The following is a 16,877-nucleotide window of genomic DNA, read 5'->3' as shown; positions in this document are numbered from 1 at the left end:
GGGTAAAATGTGTGTGTTCTTGATCCAGTAGGAATCTCTTTTTCTCAGGAACAAGCTTTATTTAAAAGAAAAAAAAAAGAAGGTTGTCTTCAGCATCTTTATATGTAATTTCTACAAATGTTGTAATACAACTTATCAGAGTAACAAGCCTCTTTCTGTTCTTATCTGGCTGTTTTTCTGCTCCCCCTCCCTCTGTTAAACTGACTTTTAGGCCTCGTGCACACTTCCGCCACAGTTTTCACGGCCGTTTGTGACGGATCCATGTGCCCGTTTTAGTGGCTATGTGCACTCTGTTTACGTGCGCCGAGCATGGTACTGTCCAGGGTGCTGAAAGCGTTAATGGGCTGCACTGATCGGCGGTAACTCTTTCAGCACCCTGGACAGTACCATGCTCGGCGCACGGAAGATACAATTTTAATGTAATAATAAAAAAATAATACATTTCATACTTACTTTCCTCCTGTCCGGCCTCCAGCGATGACGTTTCATCCATGTCGCCGCTGCAACCAATCACAGGCTGTAGTGGCGGTCACGTACGTTAGGATGACGTCAGAAGGCCGGCCTTCAGGGATGACGCTTCATCCCACGTGACCGCCTCTGCAGCCAATATATATACATACAAAAATAGAATCCAGCAGCACAGGCTTAAATGAAAGGGGGTGCAAGCCTTAGGGAACTGACCACTGTCCCTCTAGACAAAAAGCAGTAAATAGGCAGCACTCAGAGGGGCTTATAGTAAAAAAAAAAAAAAAAAAGAGGGTGCTTTATTGACCCCAAAAGTGCAAGGTTTCGGCTCGCACAACCTGAGCCTTTTGGGGTTAATAAAGCACCCACTTTTTTCACTACAAGCCTTTGTGAGTGCTGCCTATTTAATTTACTGTTATATATATTTTTTTATATTATAAAATCTGGGAGTGCCTAGCATTCAGAGTTAGTGTCAAGCTTCCCATAATCCCCCTGGGACTTGTAGAAGAAAGGTGCTTTGTCAATTAGTAAGACGAGATCTAGTTTTTATTGGGCTTCATGCCCATCAACTTGACCAGCATTTCAACTTATAAAACCAAAGCGTCCTGTATGAGCCTGTATGACTGTTTTATCCCAATCAGCAGTTTGTTTTATGGCAACATTTTTATTTTTAATACATTTGCATTAAACACCTCTCTATTTTGTGAAAGCACCTTTTAATATTGTGACACCCAATGCATGTCAATCATCCCTGTGTCATCTTCTGGGTAGGCTGCGTTACTGGTAGCAAGTTACAACACTTTCAGATCAGATTTGATTTCTAAGCTCTAGTACATTCATGAGATCTCTGTGTACTGTTACTGTTGTGCAATGTGACCAAAGCATCTAAAATATTGCTACGTAAATGTCCCAGAGATTGCAGCCTCACGTTTACACGTTCAAATGACACTTTTCTATTGTAATTTGTTTTCTTGTGTTTTATGGCGATTTCGTGCACCCCCTACCTCCCTGCCAGTTCATGAATGTGATTAGGGGAGCGTGAGTGCAGGGCACTGGTCGAATTTAACGTTGCATAGCGGATTTAAATGCCATTCATGGTTTACGGAATACTAAATGACAGCCGTTATTAGCACTGTAATAGTTACCATGTGTAGTTGTCACATCTCTAACCTAGCTACATTATAACAGTGTTCTTTTTATCCTCAAGCCTCCTCTAACTTGCTTTACTGAATTGTAGAAATCACGTAACTACATGTCCCATGACTCTGACCATGCATGACATGGGCAGATTTGATTAAAGGTTAAATGCGCTGAAGTTATATAGATGATCTCAATTGTGAGTAGATTACTGAAGATACACAGATGCAGGTCTAGGGCACAAGAGAGGCTGCAGACTGCCTTGTACAGCAGCATTCATGTCACAGGCAGGGTGCAAACTCCAGCCCACTGCAGGGAGGGGCAGATTGGTTGGCTATAGTCTTACATCATCTATTCTGGTCCAAAACCAAGCCTACTTAACACGGATCAAAGATATGGCTATTCAACGGAGTCAAACGCCTCTTCTAGATTTTGGGAAGCAATTTCTCTAGAATCAGAGTTACTATGACTAGATAAGTTATTAAATAACCTACGTAAGTTGACATCAGCTGCTTCCCCTGGCATAAAGCCAGACTGACAAGGTTGAATTATTTGGGAGATAACTTATTGTAGGTGAGATGGGTCTATAGGAGCCACACTCTTTGGGGTCTTTTCAGGGGCCTTAGGCATAAGAGGAAGGACTCAATCAGCAAAGATATGATTGATAGCAATGGGATCGGTGACCGTCCCTTGAGCTAATTTTCATTATGGGCGTACTTAGCCAAGTCTTCCCCTGCCAAAAAGGCGCACACATTTGTTTATAGGATCTTTCCTAGTGTTGAAAGTCACAAACCCCTCTAAAGATGATCCTTTTGTATATATAGCAAATGCCATGGATAAACAGAACGCACAATGTAATGGCATTTTAGGGAACTAAGTGACCCATAGAAATGAAATTGGTGGGATCTGCGGATGGTCTGATGTCTGTGGTGACAGCTCGACAATCTCCTGTCGGGGAGCAGTGATCGGACAGGTGTTATCTCTGCCCATCTGATCCAAACGTGTATGCTTACCTGCTTTTATAGGTTACAAAGCATCTTTGCTGCTTTTCACACCTCTAGCTCTGAGAGGGCTATGAACAATTGAATGTCTGGAGACAGGTGTATAGAATTATACAGATTTAAGATTTTGGCTGGGGTATTGTCTCGCTGCACCTACAAATTCTTACTGTTAAACGTCATGAAATCTGACTCGCTAGTAATATAAATTGGGATCCGGCTTGTATGTCGTGGTATGAGGAGATGCCCATACAATATAGAATTTCCTATGGAATGTCTTCGGGTGGCGTCTGTTTCTGTGTTTCTATGCTGGAATTCGGATTGTGAAATACATCTTCTCATCGGATCAGGAAATACCAAGAGATATTTGATCTCTGACGTCTCCTGCATGATCTCTGTTTGCTAGATGTCCCAAAATTCAAAATTAGCGTGACTCTTTCTAAATGAATGTCTTTAACTTGTGCCATCATTATTTGGAAGGCTGAAAAGGGTTTTTGTTGGCAACAAATGTCACAGAGTGAAATCTGCAAGACGGGTTCGCACAGCTCGTAGAATAACTTCTGAATACGCTGACTAAATATTTGACCATTCATAGAAAATACATTGGGCGTTTAGAGTGGATGCAGGGCTAATCTATATAAGACCGGTGCAGGGATTGTTTTCACTGCTGTGCTAAAATACTCTGTGCCACTGATGCAGTTAATGCTGGTTGTGCTAATGGTGCATATGCATATAAATATGTCCTGAATTTTCCCAGTGATACTTGGTTAAAAATTATATTTTATAGGAGAGATGGCATTAGTTTCCATGATCCTAATGGTATAAGAAATGTACCTTTATTGCATATTAATAGGGAAAATCTATATGTAACGGATTTCTGGAAGTGTCAAGCAGATTTCCTTAAGGAAGTGAAGTATCACTGGGCAGGAAATTCCTCATGCAGGAAAACACAAAGAAAAGACATGAAGGTGTGTGGGGGAGGGTGGTATACTAATTTTCTTCTAAATATAGCAAGTATTACCAGTACATGGTTGTTATAAATGGACAAAGTGTAAAACCAGCTGTCATGATGGATACGACTGGTTCTAGTGATGCGTAATATAAAGCAAGTTTTAATTCATTTGCCATGTTCGTGCCATTCGTTCGTGTTTATTTCAATGGGGAGGGGGCAATAATCCGCTGAAAGATACTCCAGGCAGTGGCTGACCTCCTAAAGCAGCGAAGGATCCGGGATGTTGAATTCCAACATGCCTGTTTCTTCTGGCGGCAGATGTGGGGGGAAAGCGGGCAGTTGGGACTGCCCCATACACATTTAGATCATTACTGGGGTTTTTTTTCGTTTGTTTTTTTTTAAAAGGAACCTGTCCGCTTGAATATCCTAACCTATCTACAGGTACGTAGTATGTGATCGAGCAGGAGCAGCTGAACAGATTGATATATAGGTTTGTGCAAAAAGATACAGGATAACCTGCAATTTATTTAAATCCCTGGTCGAGAGGGCTAAAGAGTCCAGTGGGCAGTTTCAATCATTGACCACCTTCTCTGTATGAGTGTGAATACAGAAATGGTTACCAATCACTGTGTAGGACCGCCCACTGGACTCTTACGCCCATTGTTAGCAGGGATTTAAATGAATAAATTACAGGTTATCTGAAATCTTTCCACACACAACTATATATTATTCTGCGCAGCTGCTCCTGCTATATAACCTGCTGCCTGGATATTTATGTGATAGGTTCCCTTTAAGCCGTGTCTACTCATATATTCACTTTCAAAGTTTTTTCCGGGAAGACACGTTGATGGCCTTTTCCAGAGGATGATAAATGTTTGATAGGTTTAATGTTTTTCCAAAGCCCACAGAGAACTAAACTATTTGGTTGTCCTATGTTACATTCTATGTATGTCCATAAGGGAATATAGCAAACATAAAGTGCAGCTCCAGACATACCATTATAAGACGTTTCCTATGACTAAGCTGAACAAATCCCAGGAGCTGAGGGACTGTATCTGATGATCTTAAAAAAGAAAAAAAAAAATTGCCTCTGGTACCTAAACTTTTGGGTAGTTTTCTGGTCATGTCCCTTGAAGTTCCTATTATTACCTGACTGCTAAAAAAAAAAAAAATCAAACTGGCTCCTACAATTTACATTCAGTTATCTTACTTTATTTGATGACAACCAGATTTTGTTCACAGAGATTGCCAGCAACCATACACGTAAGATAGAAAACTGCTAATTCCCACAACATTGCATTCATGCCGGACACGAGATCGGGAATATGGAAAGGAAACATCTTCGTTTTTCATGACATCTGACGTCTGGGGACGGTTGCGAAGCCCTTATGCACATTAGATTGCCACCAGATTCTGCTAAACTTGGCAGTATCCACCAACCTTAATCTTATGTGTAATGGCCGCTTTATCAGGGGGTTTGGAATTGAAGGTAACCGCAACTGTTTAGTATCATGGTTTTGTGTATTGTGCTAGGTTAGTCAACAAGTAATGCAGGTAGTTCATAAATTTTTCGACTTTCTTGTTTAACTGATATGGAAATAGCAATGTACAAGGCACGAAGTGTGTGTTCTGTGATTTGTTTTAAAACGACCCGCTGAAAAAAACAAACGGACAGTTCTGCTTTTTCCTGGAGGGAATACTCTCACCCAACCCCCAAAGTTATACTCCACCGACCTCCGCTGTTCCGGAGAGTTATTTCATGTACAGGTTCCTTGGAGGCTCATGACAACAGCAGCTCAGGACCTTTACAGGCTAGCCACGATGAAGGAGCACACACATACGAAACTCAATGGATTCTGCGGAGTGCCAGGGACCAGGTAATTATAACTTTTGGGGTGGGGTGATCCCCCTTCCCTCAGGGCAAAAGCGACCTTTTAAGAGAGGAACTTTATCTTTTACAATAATCTACAATCATGATAGAGCTAGAGGTCATTTTACTGGTCTAGATGAGAAGCTTGAAGTTACATCTCTGGCAGTAGCATCCTTTAGGATGCCGGTAAATGACTTGAAAGTTTTTTTTGTAATTTCAAAAAAATGGAAGGAAGACAGTCATTTTAAGATGGAAATATCATTTGACCAAGTTTAAATGCCAAAGTCTAGACACATAATTTCTCAGAGTGTTCCCTTCTTGCGGAATCTCATGGATGAAAACTTTCATGTGCATTTTTCTCCTGTACTGTCTTTCATGCTTTGTAATTCTAGAACCATGTGCAATTTACATGATTTTTCCCTGAAAGTGTAGATTATTCCAGCAATTGACACAATCATATGTTCATTAGAAACACCTATGTAAGACTAATCCCAAATCATTTTGGCTTCTACATGATGGGTAGAGAAGCTATCGAGTTCTCTACTACACATTTTGTTTCTAATGGGATTTTCTGCACTCAGGCTGCATGCTCTAACGATGTACCTAACTCCTTCTTTGGGTTCTTTTCACTTGTTTCTACACTGCTCAGTTTCTCTTATGGGTGACCGATGCGACTGTATGACATCCGTCACATGTATACGTTAAACATATAATTCAGGGAGCCACCCCAGGGCCAGAGTCCTGGGCAGGGCATCGGAAGCACTTCGTCCCCGGGAAAGCTCCTGATGTCACTGTCCATATATAGGCAGTGATGTCAAGGGGGTTTACAACGCTGGAGTGTCTGGCCAGAGCATTGGAAGCAATCTCTGGCTAGACTGTGATGTCATGAGCTTCCCCAGGGCCAGAGTCCCCAGTCCAATGCTTTGGCTGCGGACTCCGACATTGTAAAGCTTTGTGACCGCACTGTTCATGTTGCAGCTTTCCGTCAGTGCTGTACGTCCTCCCAACGTATACCTCTGACAAAAAAAAAAAACAATGTGAAAAGGGCCTAAGTGGCATATATAAACTCTGCACATTTTGAACTTTTATTTTTAGATGGGGTTGAGCATCTAATTTTTCGCTTGGGACAAGACTTTCAATCACGAGCATGAACTTTAATGCATTTTTTATGAAAAATTACACTTAGGGCCAGTTCACAGGTTTTTTTTTACACGTTTTTTGACGTGGAAACCGCGCCAAAGAACAGCCGAAAATGTCTCTTATTGAGGCGTCTTTTTCCCGCGAGTGGCAAAGCCAGCTCGCAGGAAAAAAGGACGTTCCCTGTCTTCGGGTGTTTACGCTTCTGACCTCCCATTGACATCAATGGGAGGCGAAAACGCAGTGAAAATCGGCGTGCAGGCAGAGCAGATTTTCCTCCTGCAAAAAACTCTGTGTGAACCCAGCCTTACAAGCAAAATTGCATGAAGGTGCCTGTGTGTATGAAGTACTGAGTGGTATTTTGACAATATACCAGGTGTCTACTTTCAGAAAATATATGGGTATGGGGGTTTAGCATGATTTTTTTTAAAATTTTATAATTCCGGTTTTATTTGTACTTGTCAAAAGTGTGAACGTTGTCCCGGCTATCAGAAGGGCAAGTTGTCTAGAGACCCCTGGCAGCCAAAGGGTAAAATCTAATTAAATAAACTAAAATTAAAAACATCTGACATTCCCACGGGCATTCAAAATAAGTTGTGAGGCCACCTTACCCGTGACAGATTATTTGTCAACTGGAAGCTCTTTGGCTGCACATTAATGTTTGTCTGGTTTTTGTCTTGTACAATCTTAGGCTATGTTCACACGGGGTCTTTTGCCGAGTTTTTTGACACGGAAACCGCGTCGCAAAACTCGGCAGAAACGGCCCGAGAACGCCTCCCATTGATTTCAATGGGAGGCGTCAGCGTCTTTTTCCCGCGAGCAGTAAAACTGCCTCGCGGGAAAAAGAAGCGACATGCCCTATCTTCGGGCGCTTCCGCCTCCGACCTCCCATTGACTTCAATGGGAGGCAGGAGAAAGCGTGTTTTCTGCCCGCGGCGCTCAATGGCCGCGGGCGAAAAACGGCGCGATCATTGCTATTCACACGGAGTATTTTGGGGGAGGAATATCTGCCTCAAAATTCCGTTTGGAGCTTTGAGGCAGATATTCCTCCCCCAAAATACTCCGTGTGAACATAGCCTTATTGTGTAGCCTGCAGCAAAGATCTTTGCATATTATTGGACCCTAAAAAAAACATATACAAAAATCACTCTAAGTACATTTGCAGACACCTTGTATGAATTATGGGTAAATGTAACCTTATTCCTACATTTATATATTTTTTTTTATATAACTTTGTGATTTCTTGAAGGGATTGCTAAAATGCTTCTATATTTTCTATTGTCAGAGACGCTACCAACTCTGTGGGATCTAGAGCTGGCTAAGGAGATCGCAAACACCTGTAAACATCCACCTAGGAATGGGTTTGAAGAGATGATACAGTGGACGAAAGAAGGAAAACTCTGGACCTTTCCAATTGACAATGAAGCCGGTGAGTTAAGATCAGTACACGATTAGGCCCCGTGCACTCGACCGTATTTTTCATCAGTAATTACGGACCCATTCATTTCTATTGGCCACGGACACCTTTCAGTATTTTTACTGATGGTTGTCCGTGCTAAAAAAATGATAGAAGCTGTCCTATTCTTGTCAGTAATTAGAAGTCTATGGGAGCTTCCGTAAATATGGACGGTATACGGATGTTACGGAAGCGTTGCTATGCAACATGCTGATGACATCGTTTGCATCTTCCCTCTTTTTTACGGATCCATATACACGGCCTTAATACTGTATTACTGACATGCTTTCTGTAGTGGTTCTATTTTTGACTAATAGATTAAACACCCCCCTCCCCCCAAATGCCCACCAATGACATAAAAAAATACTTTTCTAAAGCAGACAACTCCTTTCAAGGGTTTTTCTGATGATCAATGTAAGAAAAGCTTAACTAAATCCAGCACGATTCAGTGTTAAAGAGGCTCTGTCACCAGATTTTGCAACCCCTATCTCCTATTGCAGCAGATAGGCGCTGCAATGGAGATAAGAGTAACGTTTTTGTTTTTTTAAAACGAGCATTTTTGGCCAAGTTATGACCATTTTTATATTTATGTAAAGTAGGCTTGCAAAAGTACAACTGGGCGTGTATTATGTTCGTTACATCTGGGCGTGTTTACTACTTTTACTAGCTGGGCGTTCTGACGAGAAGTATCATCCACTTCTCTTCACAACGCCCAGCTTCTGGCAGTGCAGACACAGCGTGTTCTCGAGAGATCACGCTGTGACGTCACTCACAGGTCCTGCATCGTGTCGGACCAGCGAGGACACATCGGCACCAGAGGCTACATTTGATTTGCAGGTAAGTCGATGTAGCTACTTACCTGCAAACGCTGATGCTGCTGCAGAATCAACTGTAGCCTCTGGTGCCGATGTGTCCTCGCTCGTCCGACACGATTCAGGCCGTGGGGCAGGAAGTGACGTCACAGCGTGATCTCTCGAGAACACGCTGTGTCTGTGCACTGCCAGAAGCTGGGCGTTCTGAAGAGAAGTGGATGATACTTCTATACACAACGCCCAGCTAGTAAAATAAGTAAACACGCCCCGATGTACGCACATAATACACGCCCACTTGTACATAACTTTAAACACGCCCAGTTGTACTTTAGAAAGCCTCATTTACATAAATATAAAAATGGTCATAACTTGGCCAAAAATGCTATTTTTTTTTTATTTTTAAAAACGTTACTGTAATCTACATTGCAGCGCCTATCTGCTGCAATAGGAGATAGGGGTTGCAAAATCTGGTGACAGAGCCTCTTTAAGCAATATAACTTGAAAATCTGAAAGGGAGAGGTGAGCACTTTATATTACTTCTGTTGTTAGCATTGTTCTCTTTATGGGTGGAAGCAACCCAATAGTTGAACAAGGAATTGGAGAGGAAATCAAGTTTCCCACACATGACATCTGTCTATGGCAGCCTGTATTCTGCTGTGGAGCTGCAGACACAAGCTGTATATACAATACCCTGTAAAATAAATGTATAGTTTAATCAAAGGTGAAGTGACCCTGTCTTCTATTATGTTTCCACCAGTGTTCGGATAACAGCACTTATTTCCAATATATAAAAAAAAAGTGGTATTTATTCGTCAAACGTCATAAGCAAAAAAGTTTCGACCCATCATACATATAGGGTCTTTCTCAAGCCTCTATGCCTTTAAAACATTTCTTTTTTGCTTATGATATTTGATGTATAAATACATCTTTTTGGATATTATTGTAGATGTGTGCTGTTATCCGAACACTGGTGGGAATATTTTAGTCGATCGGTCGGTGTTTAGCCAATAAAAGCTGCCGTGACCCCATCCCATATACCGGGACCTGTCCCTCTTCACCTCCTTTTTTTTTTTTTCTCTTTGAACTGTCTTTTGTTTGGTATGCTGGAAATTTCAGCCAAAATAGATCCACGAAATATGACTTGTTCAGAACGGCATTAGCACAAATAATCTATTCATGCGGCATCAATATATAACATTGACTGAACGTTCACATATAAAACTGAGGTTGATCTCTCTAAAGTATATATAAATGGAATGGCCTTGATGATGAATCTGACTTTGTTTCTTCATGTGTAGCTTTTTTTATAAGAGATATTAGAAAGTCGCTTGCTTACAATTGATAAACTGAGTCATAACCTGCATTCCCAGGCTACTACCATAGAAGATTGCACTGCACGCCATTATGCTGCTGTGTCGACTGTTAGTAAAGAAAAGACCAGTAAGGCTACAAAATTATAAAGGACACAACAGTCATCAGGAATGTGTGTGTGTGTGTGGCTTTTTATTCCATCCATTCTCTCGGAGCAGCAGGGATCGTTCAGGGTATAAAGCTTGTACTAGGTCAGTGGTCCACATCCAATTACCAACATGTCAGAAGGCTCATTTGCAGGCTGTACCAATTGGTTCTCGAGGGCTCAGAGAAAGGCAGAGCCTGGGGAGCATCTTGGTAGGAGACAGCACGGCAAACAAGAGAGGATAATATGACGTGAAGGTTCCTGGCAAGTGACAACAATACAATAAATTAAAGTAACAAGAATTATTTGTAGAGGGAAAAGCTTTCAAAGCCAATAAATGCTCCCTTACTTTCCACGGAAACGGTAAAAAAGAAAATCTGTACAATACTGGAGTTTTTTTTACGGGATTTCTTTATTTGGCTACAATCATACCTGCCGTTTAAGCAGGATCATTAGGAAAGCGGCTTCCTGGCTGCATATGGTACTTACAAGATGCGGCCAAACTCTTCTATTCCTCTATCATTATGTCCGTGCAATTAAAGTGTATCTGTCATGCACCACTGTTTATGTTTGTTTTAGGGAGAGGGACGTAGGTGGTCCTGGTTTCTTTGTACCTTTTTAAATAGTGTACCTTTTTTTTTTCTTTTTTTTTATAAATCAGAAGTACATGTGAATACACCAGTTATATTCTTAAGACTTTGTGGCATCTTCCTTATTTACCACAAGCCTGTTTGTAGCCCCTCTTTTACTGCGTGCAGGCTCCTTGTAAACATTCAAAAGCCCTGCCAATCACTAAAAAGCTTGTCTTGAGTAACCCAGTGAATAAAGATCGAGCTGAGGGGGATGATGCTGCCGTCTCTGTCTGATCCTGGGTCAGAGAGGAAAGGGGAGAGCCCGCCCACCCCGCACAGTTAGGCTATGTTCACACAGTTTTTTTTTGCAGGCAGAAATTCTGCCTCAAAATTCCGTTTGGAATGACGTTTTTCGCTGCGTATTTCACCCGCGGTCATTGAGCGCCGATGGGCAAAAACGCAGCGAAATACGCTTTCTCTTCCTCCCATTGATGTCAATGGGAGGTCCGAGACGTAACCGCCTGAAGATAGGGCATGTTGCTTTTTCCCGCGAGACGGTTTTTCCGCTCGTGGGAAAAAAACTCCTCTGCCTACCATTGAAATCAATGGGAGGCATTTTCAGAAGTTTTTTGGCGCGGTTTCCACGTCAAAAAACGAGTCAAAAGACTCTGTGTGAAGTGACCCTCATAGAGAGAAAATGTGCACTTACAGAAATAATACAGAAGGGAGGAAAATTTAAAAATATGCAGGATACACACAGGATTTCTGTCTACAGATCTTACACATATTTACAGCTGGGAAGAAAAAAAGCTGGGAAGAAAAAAGAGGGGGAGACGAAACCTCCAGCTCACCTTTTGTATGTGGATTTTGCACTCTGTCACCGCACGGATCCTCGCGTCGGCACGCGATATGTAGACCGAAGAAAACCAAACGGGGTGGATCCAGCGTTGCTGTGAATAAAAAGGAACTGGTTCCAAGTTTAATGGAGATATTTAAAATAGGATCAATCTAGATGATGTCCTGGAGTGCTTAGGAGAGATGTGAAAAAATTAGCGAAGCCTACGCGTTTCAAACGCTTCCTGCGTTCTTAATCATGGCTGGATTTCAGCCATGATTAAGAACGCAGGAAGCGTTTGAAACGCGTAGGCTTCGCTAATTTTTTCACATCTCTCCTAAGCACTCCAGGACATCATCTAGATTGATCCTATTTTAAATATCTCCATTAAACTTGGAACCAGTTCCTTTTTATTCACAGCAACGCTGGATCCACCCCGTTTGGTTTTCTTATATTTACATCTGCTTAGGGAGCAAATATAGGATTATTACTTTTTAACTATGGAAACAAAATGCCATATAGTTGTGTTATTGACCTCCTCAGGTAAGTATTTCCCCGACATGCCCCCGATTTCACTCTCATGAGCACAGACTGTTCAGGTAGAAGTGATTGACTGAGCCAGCTCCTAATCCAGTCATTCGTTCATGAGACACCCTAGGCCAATTCCACTTCTATTGGCATATATTCGCTTTATTTTTAGTAAAACCGATCGTGGCAGGAGGTGTTTAAAAAAAATGGGGTTTCCCTCTATACTAAGTGATGGCATATCGCTAGGATATGTGATTACTTCCTGATCAGTGGGGTCCAATGGCCGGTACCATACCTCTATCCTCAGAATGAAGGAGTAGTGGCGCTGCTTGATATTTCCCTGCACAGTGATTCTCCCAGCCTCCTGTTGTGCAGGAAACGTTGTGCTGCGTTGCAATTCTCTGCACGGCAGGTGATCTGGAGCGCCGCTGTTCAGGAAACACCCCGATTCCGTTGTTCCCCACTGATCATAAAGTTATGGCGTATCCTAGTCATCTGCCATAAGATTGTTAGATTCTTCTGCCCCTAACATCACTGCATAGTCATACCGTTTTCTTTAATGTCTTGACATGGAACAGTACAAACTTTAAAAGATAGCTTTACCCAGAATGTTTCTCTAATCCTGTCTTGGCAAGTGATCCATCAGAACAGATCAGAGGAGCAGAAGTGTTATTATACTGACCTAACTTTACCTTTTTTAAGGAGATTCCACTTGCAATGTTTTGAATTGTTGGTGGAAATGCAGAGCAGACTAAAGGTGCCTTTGAGGATACAATTCATCTCCTGCTGCTTGTTAGAAGCAGGTGATCCTTCCTCATAAGTGACTTGGTCATGTAAAAATCCCCAAGGCACAAGTCATGGAAGATGAATGAGATACCTATGGGATATAGAGGGCTGTGTTTGTCAATAGATACTAAAGAGCTTGGTTATAACTTCGAAACCTTGTAGCTTTTCCGTCAGGCTCATGATCATTATTGCTTTCTTTCTTCTCTATATTTAATGAAGTTATAAGCATAATGAGAAGAAATTCTAAAAATACTTTTATGGTGTAGAAAAGTCGCAACCTATGCACACCATATTTGTGCTAGAAAGTGTGTTGGTTTAGCAAGAAGGAGCCGGGCCTCCTACGGACAGTCAGCTGTACCATCGCTTACACCAGAAATTGGAGTAAATTATGGTGCAAATACGCCTCTGATTTCAATTTCTAGCGCACCGACAGCCAAAGATGCACCAAAATGTATTAATCGGCCTGCGCCTCTTAATTATTTTGGCACATCGTACTCTAGCGCTCTCCAGCTTGTTAATATAAAACGTCAGTCTTCGTGAAGTAACCCCCCTGTGCAGCAACTTCTAGTTGGATGTGCAGATTTTTGCCCACACTGTTCCTTAGCTACTTGTCAGTTGTGTATTTAGATTTTCGTGCTCTAGTACTTAGTTATCACGACTACAGACACCTATGTTCTTAAAGGTAATAAATATATCATTAGAAAATAACATTATTAAAATCAGGGTTTTATTATAAGCAGATTTTTGTTTTGTTTTTTGTTTTTTTTAATGTAACTATCCACATAAATAAAAATTCTAGTATTAGCTTTCACACTAGCCGAGCAGGTGCCATATGCTAATTCCTATTTTCTGCAGATCACTTGTCAGCTTTACAGTGTAGACTGGGACAGAGTAAAGAGTGGGGATTTAATGACATTTCTATTGTACTGCTGGAGGAATAAATTAGTCATGATAGCATTACTATACACACAGATAAGGCTCTGTATACAACTCCCCTGTCACTCCCTGGTTTCTTGGGGAGGGGGCTGTACTCATCACTTATCTCACTTCTTGGAGACTTTATTAGTGTATTAACGTTTCTGTCTATTAACGCCCATTCATTGCAGCTACCATAAAGTAAACACACCCTGCTGCACTCTCTATACAGACGATACAGGAAGTTTAAAAAATAAATAACAGGCATTTATTAAAAAAAGAACAAACATAATATTTCTCATCTACATTCTTACATATATTTAATGAAGCTAAAATAGAAGAGGTCAGTGCATATCTTCTCCTTGCAATTCTTAATTAGATGTTTCTGTATGGTTTCAAAGAGCATTTGCTGGGCAACAAGTACGCTATAGTTTTTAGAATATTCTGCTTAGGGTCATCTTACGAAACTTATGTTTATATTATTTCTGTTGCAGGTCTTGATGAGGAGCAGAAGGTAGAGTTCCATGAGCACATATTCTTGGAAAACTATTTGGAAGACTTTCCAAAGCATGGACCAATCCGACATTTTATGGAGCTAGTAATTTGTGGCCTTTCTAAAAACCCATACCTTACTGTCCAACAGAAGAAAGATCACATAGATTGGTTCCATGATTACTTTCACAAAAAAGAGGATCTTCTGAGAGCATGTGATGTTTACGTTAACTGAACAGGAGACACAAGCAATTGATGGCCCCCACATTTTAATTTTTTCTGAGTGCTTACTTGGACCCAGAGAAAAGACTACTTCCATCTGAATTGTGCCCAGTTATAGTGGCAAAGATTAAATATTGGTTGTTTAATAAAATATATTATAGAATTTGTGTGTGCGCATGTATGTTTTGAAATCATCAGGAATATTTAGGGCAAACTCATACACTTAGGCTTCATGCACACGACCGCAAGTGTTTTTCTGGTCCGCAAATTCCAGGACCGTGTTCCGTGAAATGTCCTCCGCAGTTCATCCGTATGTAATCCGCAAAATGTGGATAAAAAAAAAAGCCTAGGTACAACATGACGTCAAAAGTGTAACGTTACTCGAACTTCTGAAATGTAAGGGCACGACCATACGTGGCAGAGTTTTTCCACTGAAAATGTTGGTGCAGATTTGGGGCATTTACGCAACAAATCTGCACCAACATTTGCATATTTGACAGGTAATTCAGACGTTACAGAAAAGACAGCGGACTTGCCACAGATTTCAGTTTTTGCATTGAATTCAACAGCAATTCCACCACGTCTGCCCGTGCCCTAATAGTGACATGTCACGTTTTGATTGGTGGTGGTCCGAACCATGAGACCCCCACCAATCGCACAAACTAAGCAATCACACGTTCACTTCTGCAGCTTCGTTTCAGCGATTGGTGGGTGTCTCAGTGACCCAACCCCCACCAATCAAAACTTCAGACATGTCACTATGACATGACAGAAGTAAAAAATAACAAACAGCATCAAGGTGTGAAACTTACCCATGCGTTTCTTTTGCGCTTTTGTTGCCTTCTCCCACTCTGCCAGGTACAGTTCACCGCAGACCTCCTTCCAGGCAAGATCTTTTATATTCCTGTCCGCATAGTCTTCCAGGCGCTTATCCCATAGACAGGGCTTGTGCTGGACCAGGATGATTAACTTCTCAACGCTGATCATAGAAGCCATGCTGCTCTCTGCTGCTTTCCAACACTCTCTCCAGCCTTCACAACGACAGAACTCATTCCTGGTCGTCGCCTAGCAACACTTCCGCAAACTGCGGTTGACACACGGAGGTGTATCTGCATTTTCCACGGGCCCATTGACTTCTGTGGGCATGCCCGCATCGAATTTGCGGGCCGTAATAAGACATGTCCTTAGTTTATGCGTCACGGATTTGCGGACATGCGGAGACCCGTGAAAACACAGATAGTGTGTATGGGCCCATAGAAATGAATGGGTCCGCAATTCTCCCGTGGATTTTCGGGGGAATTGCGGACGCAAAAACACGTTCGTGTGAATGGGGCCTTAGTGTTTGCTTCCAATCGATTCCTATTAAGCCTCATGCACACGACCGTAGTGGTGTGCACGGGCCGTGACTTGCGGCTCGGACGGCCGCGGACTGTCACCCGCGGCCGCCTGCAAATCACGGGCCGTGCGCATTAATTTCAGCAAGCCTGGACCACAAGATGCAGCCGTAATAAGACATGTCCGATCATTTTGCGGTCCAGGCTCTTGGGCAATGCACGGACCGTGGAAACCACGGTCGTGTGCATGGGCCCATTGAAATGAATGGGGCCGCAATTCACCCGCATATTTGCGGGAGAATTGCGGCCGCAAAAATACGTTCGTGTGCATGGGGCCTTAGTGTTTTGTATCCGCATAATTTATCATGCAATTTAATAGGCTGCCAGAACGCTACTTTGAGCTGTGCAGCGTACTTTATCCCTATAGCAACATTTATACTCTACCTTCGTAATAGGAGTAACTCGAGGCTTTGCTAGGCGTAACCTGCTGCCTCTCTCAGCACTGAAGTCACTGATGGGGTGGAGGCTGTGATTCGATGGGAGGGTCACTTGACGCGCCGGTCTCGTTACTGGCCGCACGTCACTGATGACGTAGGTGGGTTTGATTGGCTGATGGGGAAGCTCGGCCTGAGCGAAGGGGGCGTGGTGTAAGTATTATGAGCTTAGAGTCCTTGGCGAAGCGTACCTATGATATCAATTGCGAGCACGCTTCTGCGTTCTATGAACTAGTGTATTGACACATAGTATCTCTGGCACAGTGGCCAGATTATAAATGTAACAGACCCCTGATGAAATCAACACATGGAAACGCGTAGGATCAGAATAGAATGGGTATTTAGGTGTAGGTAACCGCGTCACTGGGTCTCTAATCTTAGCTCTGGCATGCTCAGGGAGCACTCTGATACTCCAG

The 16,877-nt window shown here is 42.2% G+C and overlaps 1 protein-coding gene across 1 annotated transcript in view; it reads left to right on the top strand.

Moving 5' to 3' along the window:
* MRPS31 (mitochondrial ribosomal protein S31) overlaps positions 1-14,796 on the top strand; it is a 64,928-nt gene extending 50,132 nt beyond the window's left edge. The window contains exons 6-7 of the mRNA XM_075851750.1: positions 7,845-7,988; positions 14,414-14,796. Coding sequence (XP_075707865.1) covers positions 7,845-7,988; positions 14,414-14,646 — 377 coding nt within the window. The 3' untranslated portion in view covers positions 14,647-14,796. The remainder of the gene's footprint in view (positions 1-7,844; positions 7,989-14,413) is intronic.
* The last annotated feature ends 2,081 nt before the right edge of the window (positions 14,797-16,877 follow it).

This window comes from Rhinoderma darwinii, chromosome 2, assembly GCF_050947455.1.
Source record: "Rhinoderma darwinii isolate aRhiDar2 chromosome 2, aRhiDar2.hap1, whole genome shotgun sequence".
Lineage (NCBI taxonomy): Eukaryota > Metazoa > Chordata > Amphibia > Anura > Rhinodermatidae > Rhinoderma > Rhinoderma darwinii.
This window is presented reverse-complemented; position numbering and strand designations above follow the sequence as displayed.